Source organism: Musca autumnalis, unplaced genomic scaffold (genome assembly GCF_047663935.1).
Source record: "Musca autumnalis isolate F117 unplaced genomic scaffold, ASM4766393v1 scaffold_3, whole genome shotgun sequence".
In the NCBI taxonomy this organism is placed as follows: Eukaryota; Metazoa; Arthropoda; class Insecta; order Diptera; family Muscidae; genus Musca; species Musca autumnalis.
In genome coordinates this window covers 213,524,114-213,537,942 of record NW_027411866.1, presented here as the reverse complement: position 1 = coordinate 213,537,942, position 13,829 = coordinate 213,524,114, and the positions used below count along the sequence as shown (strand labels likewise).

At 37.1% G+C, this 13,829-nt stretch overlaps 1 protein-coding gene across 3 annotated transcripts in view; it reads left to right on the top strand.

The window, feature by feature from the left end:
- Rhp (GTP-Rho-binding protein rhophilin) overlaps positions 1 to 13,829 on the top strand; it is a 266,985-nt gene that overhangs the window by 151,341 nt on the left and 101,815 nt on the right. The window contains exon 1 of one of the 3 annotated variants that reach the window (XM_073976594.1): positions 728 to 2,001. The exons of the other annotated variants lie outside the window; for them this stretch is intronic. Within the exon in view, the coding sequence (XP_073832695.1) occupies positions 1,927 to 2,001 (75 nt within the window). The 5' untranslated portion in view covers positions 728 to 1,926. Of the gene's footprint in view, positions 1 to 727; positions 2,002 to 13,829 lie in introns of those variants that run through there. 3 annotated transcript variants of the gene reach the window in all.

Genomic DNA, 13,829 nt, shown 5'->3' with positions numbered 1-13,829 from the left:
GAGTATTTCAGCTATGTAAAACTTCTCTACAAGTGGGGTGCTAAGACACGTCGCTGCGACTCAACGGTAAGCAGTAGGTAATCATAGAGCTCTCCTTGACCCTTCGAGGATATATGTATGAATTCATTGCTAACAGAGATGTCTTCCCTTGTTTCGCAGGAGATGTTTGTGGGAAATAATTAAATTTTAATTATTATCGTAGAAAATCAATGATTGGAGATTTGTTTCCTACGATTGTGAGGTAGCTTGAGATAGTTAACAAATCTGCCAAAGTTTTTTCTTTTAGAAAAATACCCTAGTTTGAGGGGAATTTCTTTCGACTCTCAAAAAATTCCCCAATATTACCTTATTTGGTCCCCTGACATACCCTCAGAACCCGTCAACAAAATACCAAATTACTTTGTTAAGATTGCACAGAACAACAATATGTCATTATATGACAATCTGAAGTAATTTAATGACATTTCACAAATTGCACTTACACATCGGAGGAACAACAACAACGCCAACAACAATATCCAGCAATCAGCACAAAAACTGCCTTACAAATCAAGAGCAACCCGAACAAAAAACAACAAAAAATCCCCATCAACTAAAAAAGTAGCGACACTCAAACATGTGTCCGATGATGATGCAACAACATTCTCGATAACAAAAACAACAATAACGACAACAACCATTACACGCTAATAAATAATAATGCATGGCAAACTAACATATTGTGGTCCCGCGCCAGAAATTTGTTTTATTTCCATTTTTTTTTTCATTTTTGTTTAGAACGTCACTTACCGTCGATAGATCGGTCGATCGATCGATTGCTCGTTTGGTTGGCTAACACTATTAGTGTGGATAGATTTTTTTTCCACATGATTTGATTGAGCAGCAACCGAAGAAGAAAGTCTGAAATAACTTAAAGCATACCAAACAGCATTCATTCTATGAGGCTATGTATGTGGCTCATCTCAGGTTAGTTGAGCGAGCGGCTGGCAATCATTTGGAACAGCTAGCCAGCTAGAAAGCCACTTTGATAATCACCGAGCCTCATAATGATGTTGTTAGCAAATCAAGAAGAGAATGGTGCAAAGAACTACAACAACACACAACTAGAATCGCAACAACTTTGGCGATACTAAGTTAAACGCTGCGAAATGGAGACGATTCGACTCTAACTAAAGTCAGTTAGATTAACTTGGCTTGTCTTTGGTCTTTGCTTTTGATTTTCAGTTACTCTTCTCTTTGGTCATTGGCGTTGAAGAACAATTCTGGCACATGTCTGGCTAGCCACCAACCAACCTGGATGTTATACGACGTTTAATATGGGACGGCTGGCTGAATGGCTTATTTCCACTAAGCAGAGATGAGCCAAGAGGAGGAATCTCAGCTCTTCTCAACTCACCTGAACTAATTCGTTTGTTTGGTATTTTGTGTTTTTTGGTCCATTGATTGCTTACTTTCTAAACAACAGATTCTTGGGCGAGAATGTTTTCGACTTTCGAACGTAACGCAACGTAGAAATGGTGGAAGCGCGACTCGGGATGTTTATTTTGTTTTGAAAAAAAAAAAAATTCTAAAAAGCTAAGAAATTTAAAAAAGTCAGAATTTTAAAATAGCTGTTCTTTTGTTATGCAAAATAAAATAAAAAGTGTGAAAATAATAAAGTAATTCTAAACAATGGCCAACGGAAGCCATTGAAAAAGAAAATAATTCTTTTGTGTCATGTTTGTGTCTTAAGTCTTTTGTTTCCGCCCAGACAAACATAACCAGTGAAATGTTTATCCACCAAATTCTGAAAAACGAAGAATTTCATAATACAACAATAGCATCAACTTGTTGTTGATTACAAGAAAATTCTGAAAGATTTATTTTTTTTTTATAGTGTAAATGTGTTTGTGTGTCTCGTTTTAATAGCTGTCATTCTTAGCCGCCATGGAGTTGTCTCCATCTCTGAAAATTCTGGCTGACAGCCATGCCATGTCTTATTTAATGAAATTAGAACAAATGGTAAGGAAATGAAAGCAAAATGATAAAACGCTTGTAGATAATCTAACCGTTTTTTGCCAAGTAGAAAATAACGTTATAATTTTGTGATGGAAGTACGCCTGAGAGAAACCGAGAAAAACTTAAAGGTGAAAAGAACATAGACTGAGATAAAAAAAATTGTTGGCAATTGAAGAAAAATGTTCAATGATCTCTACAAGTAATTGCCGATTGAGTGATTATGCGCATTGTTCGGAAGTTTTTGTAACATACGTACGTAGATTGGAATTCGGGAACTTTAGTGTCGAAGGAAAATATTGCCACAGTGCTCCAAGTGGATGATGAAGAAGGAGATTATACGGAAAAATGACAACATCATAATATGTACAGTGGTGTCCACTGTTATTGTTGATGTTCTCATGCTGTAAAATCCATAATAATTAACAGCATTTTCTAGATGATATCCTGTTTAGTCGAAAATTAATTTTAGCCATATAAACAATTTTTTTTAATTTTATATTGTAAAAAAAAAATTGGGATTTTTTTAGTTTATATACATACTAGCAGACCCAGGTCCGCGTTAATGACAACTTTCTTATGAACTTTATACTTGACAATTCAAAAGTAGGTATTTTCTACCCCACTTCTTCGGTCCATTGTCAACCCAAGGAAAATTTTAAATTTATCAACAGATTTTGTCTGTAACCTTTCTTTACTCTTACAAACTTTGTCGGAATTTTTTGCCCATTGATGTTGTTTAGGGGGTGACGTAGGGGATAGAAGTTACCATGGAACGGTCCTGATCGGTTTTAACATAACAAAGCCCAGGATTTATATTGGTCACTCTTTTACCTCAAGTGGACACTGACCTCCCCGTGGTGTCATTTGGGGAACTGCCTTAACACTCGTTAAAGGTAGTGAGCTAATATGTGCCGCGCGTTCACGCATAAGAACGTTAAAAACTTGGGTTTGGGTTTTGGGTTAGTAACACTCCCCTAAAAAAAAACAGCCTACTATGAAAAAACGAAAGAAAAGAAAAACAAACCCCTCTAAAGTTGACGATCCCCGCAAACGTTTTAAGGACCATGATCTGCGAATCTGCACCAGGAATGTTCGCACTCTTTATAGAGAAGGTGCAGCCTTCGCAGTGGCAGACGTACTTGAAAAGTACAAGGCCGATATTACTGCCATACAGGAAATACGATGGATTGGGAAAGGCGTCACAACAACACCTAAAGGTGACGAACTGTATTATAGCTGCCATGACGTAAAGCATGAGTTTGGTTGCGGATTTGTAGTTAGTCGGAGACTAAAACATCTTGTATCCAGGTTCACCCCAGTGAATTAAAGACTTGCTGCAATTCGAATAAAAGCTAAATTCTTCAATATCAGCTTTATTTGCGTTCCTGCTCCCACTGAAGAAAAGGACGAGCAGACCAAAGATATATTTTACGAGCGCTTAGAAGAAACATATGACCGTTACCCTGCCCATGACATTAAAATCATTCTAGGCGATTTTAATGCCAAAATTGGAAAGGAGAATATCATTGGCCCAACAGTCGGGAATTTCAGTCTCCACAGTGAAACATTTGACAATGGTATGAGGCTGATAGACTTTGCAGCTGCAACAAAAAAACATGGTAGTTAGCAGTACCAGATTTAATCATATCGATATTCATAAGGGCAACTGGCTGTTTCCAGATCAAAGATCAAGTAATCAACTTGATCATGTTGTGATAGATGGAAGACATTCATCGAGCGTGTTGGATGTATGATAATTCCGAGGCGCAAACATTGATTCGGACCACTATCTTGTTGCAGCAAAGGTACGTACCCGTCTAAACGTTGCAAATAAAGCACGAACAGATACAACACGAAAGTTGGACATCGATAGGCTGCAAACACAACAAATAGCCACAGCATATTCCACTCAACTAGCCCAATTGCTTAATGAGAGCACTCCTTGTCCCGATAACATAACAACACAATGGCAAAATTTTGTCCACACCATGCAAACAGCCGCAAAATCCATACTTGGATACCAGAGACGACATCCACAAAGGAATTTATGGTGTGATCAGGAGTGTCGTGTTGCTACCGAAGAGAAAAATGCGGCATATAGAGCTACTTCACAATCAGTAGCAGCGCGTAGCGCACGAGAGAGATATCGGGAGAAAAGGAGAGAAGAGAAACGTCTTTTCCGCATGAAAAAGAGAGAAATGGAAAAGCGGGAGTGTGAAAAAATCGAGATGTACAGGAGCCAGAATGAAGTCCGAAAATTCTACCAAAGAGTGAAACATCAAACTGATGGCTTTGGTACAGGCACATTCTCCTGCAGAGACCAGCAAGGTAATCTGTTAACAGATACAGATTGCGTGCTCAGGATATGGAAAGAGCATTTCTCCAATCTGCTGGTATCCAATATTAGCGAAGTCGACGAAGTTACCACAGATCCAATCCCAGAAGATGGTATAGAATGTATACTGCCCGGCCAAGATGAGGTAAAGACAGCTATCAACCGTCTGAAGAATAATAAAGCAGCAGGAGCCAATGGCTTACCAGCCGAGCTGTTTAAAACCGGAGGCGACACACTGATAAGGTGTATGCATCAGCTAGTTAGCACCATCTGGCAGGAAGAACGCGTACCCGACGATTGGAACCTGAGCATCCTGTGTCCCGTCCACAAGAAAGGAGATAAGACTGTATGCTCCAACTATAGGGTCATAAGTCTTCTCCCTATTGCCTATAAGTTAGTGTCAGGGATATTGTGCGAATGACTAAAGCCAATGGTCAACGAAATAATTGGACCATACCAATTTGGCTTTAGACCTGGTAAGTCCACTATTGACCAGATATTTACCCTGCGGCAAATCCTGAAGAAGACCCAAGGATGCAGATCGACACATATCACCTTTTTGTCGATTATAAAGCAGCATTCGACAGTCCCCTCCGATCAAAGGTATTCCATACAATGTCTGAATTTGGTATCCCCGCAAAGCTCATCCGGCTTTGTTAGATGACTTTAACTGATACTAGGTCCTCAGTTAAAATTGGAAAGAACCTCTCCGAAGAATTTTGTACCAAAAGAGGTTTCAGACAAGGAGACAGCCTTTCGGGTAACCTATTCAACATTTTGCTGGAAAAGGTAATACGAGATGCAAATGTCAAAAGAAATGGCACAATTTACACCATTAGTCACATGTTACTAGCCTATGCAGATGACATAGACATCATGGGATGATCAGTAAAGGATGTAACTGATACCTTTAGGAAGGTCGAAGCAGAATCTGCGAAAGTGGGTCTGGCGGTAAACGGCGAAAAGACCAAATTGATGGTGTCGACGCGCAAAAGGGCTCGGACCAACTGTGGAAGTTGGTATCTATAATTTTGAGGTAGTTAAAGACTTCGTCTACCTCAACACTGCCATAAACACAACAAACAACATCAGTTGTGAAATAAAAAGAAGAATTGTATTGGCCAACAGATGCTACTATGGTTTAAGTAAGCAATTTAAAAACAAAGTCACATCTCGTCAAACAAAAATAACACTATACAAAACACTGATACTACCCGTGCTAATGTATGGCTCCGAAGCCTGGGTACTTGCGCAAGCAGATATGGCAGTGCTTGGTGTGTTTGAGAGGAAAATTCTTCGAAAGATCTACGGGCCGATTTGCGTTGACGGTGAATATCGACGTCGTATGAACCACGAGCTATATCAGCTATACAAAGACATGAATATAGTTAAAAGTATCGAGATGCAACGATTGCGTTGGCTAGGCCATATCATAAGAATGAGCGATGATGAACCCGCTAAAAAGGCGTATGAATACATGTCACTTGGCGGTGCATGCAGAATCGGCAGGCCTAGGCTTCGATGGAGCATACAAGTGGATGAAGAAATGAAAAGACGCGGTATTCCAGAAAGCTAATCGAAAAACAGAGAGAATTGGAGATCTTTTCTTAGTTCGGTCTATGGAACAAATGTTCTGTAATGGGTCAGCTAAGTATGATGCTTTTTAGGATTAATTATCGTCCATGTCTCCTGTCTTTATCCTAAAGCGACCTAATTATAAAAGTTAAAAAAAATGGTTAAGTCGAATTTTATCGCTTATTGAGAGTTCTATGTTTTAGTTTTTTCTTGGCTGACGGACCGTTGAACCTCACCATTTAAGGAAATTTGCACATATATCGCTTTTTTGATCGGGGACTCAACCACCGTTGTCTCGAAAATTAACAATGACAATTTCAGGAAAATCAGTTCTGTAGTTTTTATAGAAAAGATTAAAATTGAAAATTGAAAAAAGTAGGCGTAAAAGTGGGCGTGGTCATATTTTCATGGCATAAAAACCCAAGTCGGGTTATGGCGCACATTTTACAGAAAAAAATTATCGAAATCGGTCCAGCCTTTCTCAACTGATGCCATTACCAACGAACGACATTTGATTTTTATTTATAAAGATTTAATATTTTAAATTTTATATTTCATATATTATATTTTTTATATTTTATATATTATATTTTATATTTAATATTTTATATTAAATATTAAATATTTTATATTATATATTTTTATTTGTATTATATATTTTATATTTTAAAATTTATATTTTATATTTTAATGATATTCTATGCATGTGATTATGTCATTAGTTTTTTATGTTAAAGAAATTCCTTCACCCAATTGTCAGTACAATTAACACATTTATCAAAAGAACACAATGGTGGTGTATTCCACAATTATCAAGTTGATTTGAATCTCACTGCTAGATTAGAATATAAAAATGTCAAACAACTTAAAAAATACCAAAGCTTAAAAAATAAGAAGCTCATAATTTTCGCACTTCAGTGACATTTTAGTACAGTGAAGCCTCGGTATGCAGTATATATTTTTGCATATGGCTACAATCGCTTAAAAATTTGCATTTTTATATGGAGGCACCATATAGTTGTTGGTACCACTGTAATATAATTGTTATGTTCTTGTTGAATTTCAACGATTTCATGCTACATGAAAATAACACGAGTCAACAAGTTTGTTTCATTATTTTTTTTTTTGCTTGTATAAAATAATAAAATAATTATTCTTCTTTCAACGAGAATTGTTCTAATGAATTAAAAACAAAACATGGAAACAAACAAAAGAATTATGAATGTTCTCGGCATGTTTCAATAGAATGTTATTTTAAATTGCTGAGAAAATTCTTGTTGTACACGCTTCGTGGATAATGACTTTTGTTAAAATTTTTGAATTAAAATTACAAGTTTGGCCGAAAATGTTATTATCTTAACCTTAAAGTTTAATTGACTTCATACCATAATAAGAATAAGGTCAAATGTGTGACAGAAAATTGTCATTCGGACTTGATGCAAATTTGGCCCCATCGAAAATACTAATTACAAAACCCCCTACTAACCCATTACTTTAACAAACGCATGTCGCGGAAAATGCCTAATTATTTTTTGTCCACTTAAGTAGGTAGTTAAATAAATAGTCGCGACTTTTAGTAACTACTTATTTAAATGTCGAAAAATACTTACTTTGCACGACATACCCTTGTTAAAATAATGGATAAGTAGGGGGTTTTGTAATGAGTATTTTTCCTGGGACTGTACCAAAAACAAATAGCATTTTACATACATACATATGTTCCCCCAACATCCCTGAAGGGACAAGGGAGACTTCTCTCATATCAATGAGTGCACGCCGATTCTTATTGGCTCAATGATATGGGACCTACTTTTTATTGCCGAGTCCGAACGGCGTGTCTTACGACACCACTTGTAGAGAAGTTTTTTCATAGCTTAAATACTCAGGAAATGTCGCCAGCATTACTGAGGGGGAATTTTGCCACCGTTGAAAATTTGATGTTGCTTGGCCTGGGATTCGAACCGCAGACCTTCTGAGTGCAAGGCGGACGTGCTAACCATTGCACCACGGTGGCCCCACAAATAGCATTTTGGTGACCAATAACTTTTCTATCTTCCTAGCGTAAATTAAGTGCTATGAGTTTTTTGGGTAGTTATCATAAATAGTCGGGGTAATTATTCCACCTACACCTCCCTTGTCTCTTCGGGGATGTTGTGCGAACATATTTATGTATGTATAACAGGTCCAATAGAGATAAATTAAATTTATAAAGCTTCATATATTACAAGAACATCACTTGGTCGGGATTTTTGGTACTATCGGGCCATTATCACGTTAAGTAAGATCACCGATCAATTGATTTTCAATTAAAACATCGGTACATCTTCAAACAGAAGCTTAATGCTTCTTCAAATCGTGTACCGATCTTCACACGATTTGAAGAAGCATTAAGCTACTTTTTGGAAAAAATGATTTAACTTCTACTAAACTGGAATAGTTTCCTTATGGAAATTCGTGCATATTCTTATGAAGACCGATGGATCTTCTTTCTTCTGAAAATCAGTTTGTCACTTATGATGATCTGTGGATCTTCTCATGAAGACCAGCGAGACTTCTTTGCAAATCACTTGATATTCTGGTGAAGTTCTGTGGATATTCTTTCGATTGGTCGATATTCTTATAAAGATCAGTGGAGTTTCTTACGAAGAAGATCGTCTTGTAAAGATGAATCTCCTTATGAAGATCTGTGGTTTTCCTTACGAAGATCGGTGAGTTTTCAACTGAAAATCAGTGGATCTTCATGCATCAGTCGGTATTTTGGTGAAGATCAGTGGTTTTTCGTATGACGATCGGTAAATCTTCTTGTGAAGATGAGTCATTTTAATATCAGTTGTTATTCCTCTGAAGATCGGTGAATCATTTTGAGATGATCTCTGGTTCATCTTTTAAGGAACCATTAATATGTTTTTGAAGATCAGAGTGTCTCCTTGTAAAGATCTATGGATCTTCTAATGAAGATTGGTCGATTTTCTAGAGAATATCGGTAGATGTTCCTATGGAGATTAGTGGATCTTATCATGAAAATTGGAAGTTGTTGTTGTGAAGATAGGCGGATCTTCTTATGAAGATCATAAAAGACGGTTGAGCTCCATATGATGATCACTTAATCTTCTTGTGGAAAAAACGAAACGAATTGTGACGATATGCGGATCTTCTTTTGAATGTCAGTAGATCTTCTCATAAAGATCGGCGGATCTTTTAATGAAGATCTGTAGATCTTCTGGTGAAAAAAGATGTATCTTCTCATGGAGATTTGTGGATATTTACATAAAGGTCGGTGGATCTTCTTATGAAGATTAGTAAACCTTGTTCAGAATATCGCTTATTCTTCACGTAAAGAATGGTTGGATTTTGTTGAAGATCAGTGGATATTCTTGTGAAGTTAAGTGGATTTTCTTGTGAAGATCAGGGATTTTCTAATGAAGATCGGTGGATCATTTTGTGAATAATCTTCTTGCGAAGATCAGTAGATATTATGGGGGAAGTCTGTAGATCCTCTTTAGAAGAGTAGTGGATCTTCTTAAGGAGATCAGTGTATATTATGGCGAAGATCTGTAGATCTTCCTGTGAAGATCAGTAAATCTTTCTGTGATGACCAATGGATCTTCCTGTGAAGATCAATGGATCTTCTTGTGAAGATCAGTGGATCTTCTTGTGAAGATCGGTGGATCTTCTTGTGAAGATCGGTTGATTTCCTGTGAAGATCGGTAGATCTTCCTGTGAAGATCAGTGGATCTTTATGTGAAGATCAGTGTAGCTTCTTGTGAAGATCAGTGTAGCTTCTTGTGAAGATAACTGGGGCTACTTATGAATATCGTTGGATCTTCTTTTGAAGATCAGAACATATTATGGGGAAGATCTGTGGATTCTCTTTAGAAGACTAGTGGATCTTCTTTCGACAATCGGTGGATTTTCCAACGAAGATCGGTAGATCTTCCTGTGAAGATCAGTGGATCTTCTTGTGAATATCGGTTGATCTTCCTGTGAAGATCGGTATATCTTTCTGTGAGGATCAGTGGATCTTCTTGTGAAGATCAGTGTAGCTTCTTGTGAAGATCAGAACATATTATGGGGAAGATCTGTGGATTCTCTTTAGAAGACTAGTGGATCTTCTTTTGACAATCGGTAGATTTTCCAACGAAGATCAGTGGATCTTCTTGTGAATATCGGTTAATCTTCCTGTGAAGATGTGAGGATCAGTGGATATTCTTGTGAAGATCGGTAGATCTTCCTGTGAAGATCTGTGGATCTTCTTGTGAAGATCACTGGATCTTCTTGTAAAGATCACTGGATCTTCTTGTGAAGATCGGTAGGTCCTTCTGTGAAGATCGGTCGATCTTCCTGTAAAGATCTGTAGATATTCCTGTGAAGATCAGTGGATCTTCATGTGTCGATCAGTGTAGCTTCTTGTGAGATAACTGGGGTACTTTTGAAGATCGTTGGATCTTCTTATGACCATAAGAACATATTATGGGGAAGATCTGTGGATCCTCTTTAGAAGACTAGTGGATCTTCTTTTGACGATCGGTGGATTTTCTAATGAAGATCGGTAGACCTTCTAATTAAGATCGGTAGATATTTAAATGAAGATCCGTGGATTTTCTTAATAAGTGGATTTTTTAATGAAGATCGGTGGATCATTTTGTGAATATAGATGGATCTTCTTGTGGAGATCAGTAATATTATCGGGAAGATCTGTAGATCTTCCTGTGAAGATCGGTAGATCTCCCTGTGAAGATTGGTAGATCTTCCTGTGAAGCTAACTGGGGCTTCTTTTGAAAATCGTACTGCACATATTATGGGGAAGATCTAAGGATCCTCTTCAGAAGACTAGTGGATCTTCTTTTGACAATCGATAGATAGTCTAATGAAGATCGGTAGACCTTCTGATTAGATAGGTAGATCTTTTAATGAAGGTCCGTGAATTTTCTTAATAGAATTAGTGGATCTCCTTGTGAAGATCTGTTGATCTTCTTATGAAGATCGGTAGATTTTCTAATGAAGATCGGTAAATTTTCTAATGAGGATCGGTAGATTTTCTAATGAAGATCTATAGACATGCCTATAAAGATTCTTCTGGTTAAGAATGGTAGATATTATGAAGAGCTTCTCATGAAGATCTGTAGTTTTTATGTGAAGGTCTTCTAATGAAGAAAGTTCGATTTTCTAATGAAGATCGGTAGACCTTCTTATGAAGATTGGTATATTTTTTATCGAGGGATGGTTGCAAAATTTAAATACAGCGTTGCAATAGAGACCACAAAGTCTGCCCTGAGTAACCATTGAATTATCTGCGTTTTCGAAAGAGGTGGTTATGAAGGAGTCAGGTATAGTTTTAGGACAATACCAGGTATGTATATATCTTGGGAATAATTGTCATACCCTAGAAAGAAAATACATTGGGGAAAGGGCCGACATTCCATCATGGAACTTGATCTAAGTTTTAGAGGTATTCTCAGCAATTTTAATTTTTTTTTTTCGAAAAGCGCCTAAACCATAAACTGATCTTTCGGCATTTACGACAGGAAGTATGGATTTTTCCGTGGGGAAAATATATCGAGGGTTATCATGAATGAAATTTCACCGTGAGTTTTGTCTTTCTGCCGTTGCAACTTAAGGGAGAAAGTGAAAAATTCACCGGGAATTGCCGTTTATGATAACCCCATCATTGTAGTCAGGACTACAGGTACTACATTTTGTGAAAATTTCAAACCGAACCTCTGAAAGCTCTCCAACTAAACTTAAGTGAAAATTCGTAACTTTTGCGAGGGTGTTACCAGAAGAAATCGACCAATATAAACCTTTTTGCAGATTGATGCATGTTTTAAAGGGTCATTATCTTAAGAAGTAACAGAAATAGAACCAAATGGACTACATTCGTTCAAATTTTCAAAACGATTATTTCGGAAATTATCGCCAGCCAAGCATATTAACGGATACGACTGCATCGGCTCCAAATTTTCTGAAACGGATGTCGTCTTAATACACATACATATGTGGTGCCTAAAATTATTATTTCCATAAGTCTAACTCCTTATAGTGGCAAAGTGTATATTCCCTCTGATGTCATAACACCGAGGTTATAAAAACTTAATTTAAACAGTAACTCCTTTTGAGTTTACAGCTACACCCCTTGTGATATTAAAAAGTTATTCAACATCAAAATATTATAAATTGATTTGTTTACAATTTTGTTTAAGCTTTGATACCTCATAGCTGGTGGCTTTATCTATCAATTCCACCTCTGTGACACATTTCTTTAGTTATTATTTAAAACACTTTGGCATACTACGCCCACTTATCTTCAGTATTTGCCACAGAAAATATTTTCTACATCATTTTTCACCCATTTTCAACTAACTATTTTGTGTTTTTTCTGCTATTTTGAAAAATTGGTAACGGCATTTTTTCGTCAACATTATTTTTCCTCTCTCCCGCTTAATTGCCACAGAAAAACCACTTGATAAATGCAATAAAAACAAAGCAACAAAAAAACATTGACCAACCAACTATCCAGCTAAACCAACTGCATACCACCATTCAAGCAAATAATTCACATTTATGGTGGGTAGGAAAGAGGTGGAAACATGTAGTGGGAGAGGGGAAGAGAAATGTTGTTGGCTTTTAATTCAAAATACAAATTACAAGCCGCCACAAGTGTTTAGAAAACAAGTCTAAAAATTCCGAGAGTTTTCCCCCCTACTATAAAAAATAGCATAAAGGCCGTTCGTTTGTTCATTTCGGCCCGCGTTCATTGAGTAAATATATGACCATGTTAAGCTATTGCTGCAGCCAGCTTCCAGTATGTACCACCACCAGCAGCAGCATTTGCTAATGCTACATGTAAAATCTACCGCAGCAGCAGCGACAATCATTCATTCTGCCATCTAAAAATTTACCACATACTCCGTTTATTTTTTGTTTCTGTTTCTTTGCATAAATCGGAAAAAGGCAAACATATTGGCACACACAGCAGCCGCCACAGCAGAAGCATATAGCAAGTGTCTTATAAAACGGATTTTATACTCGAAATAAAAGGTTATATGAGGGGAAATATGGAAGAACTAATGTCAACCATCCACTTTGGATACTTTTCTTGTTTAGAAATATGCCAAAATCTACCGAAAATAATGGCTTTTAAGTTGACGCTACATAGAGGGAGGCTAATAAGATCAACTGTTGGTTGCTTCAGGGAGGCCACCCACTTGTCTTCTAAGTCTAATGCAATATATTTATAACCCAATAAAGAAAACTTCTTCTACGTCCATTGAGTTGGCCACCGAATTTGATATCCTTGTGTGCTTCATAAAAACGCTTAATTGATTTCCTCCTATAACATAAGTCGATATCGTAATACTGTTATTTTTCACAATAACCCTATACTGTTAATGTGATGCAAACATTAAAACACGATTTTCCATAAGAACTTCAGAGTAAATAATATAACGTTATCTGGCTTAATGTATCTAAGCAGCTAAGAATGAGCAAAAAAACTGACGGCGGCGGCATACTGTAAAAGTCACAGTTGCAATGTCGTTGCTATAGCCAGCCAGCCAGCCTGCCTGCAAAGCAGCCACCACCATCATCATCATCAACCAACAACGTCATTCATTGCCTAGTCATTGTGAACCGATCGACCGGCCTCTAGAAGTAGACAGAGTTTCGACAGCCAAAGCAACAACGGCAACAGCAGCCAACTTCTAAATAAACTTCCATATAACTTATGCCTCTTCTAAGCGCTATTGCCACTACTGACCTACATAACTTTTGCCAAACAACAACGATCGTCACATAAAACAGCAACAACGCCAACAAATCGAGTTGTTGTAAAACATGTTTCTTTAAAGTTTATTTTCTATGAAGAGTTTTTTTTTATTTTTGCATAAAACTAGAATTTGATGTGAGAACATTTGGTCGAAAA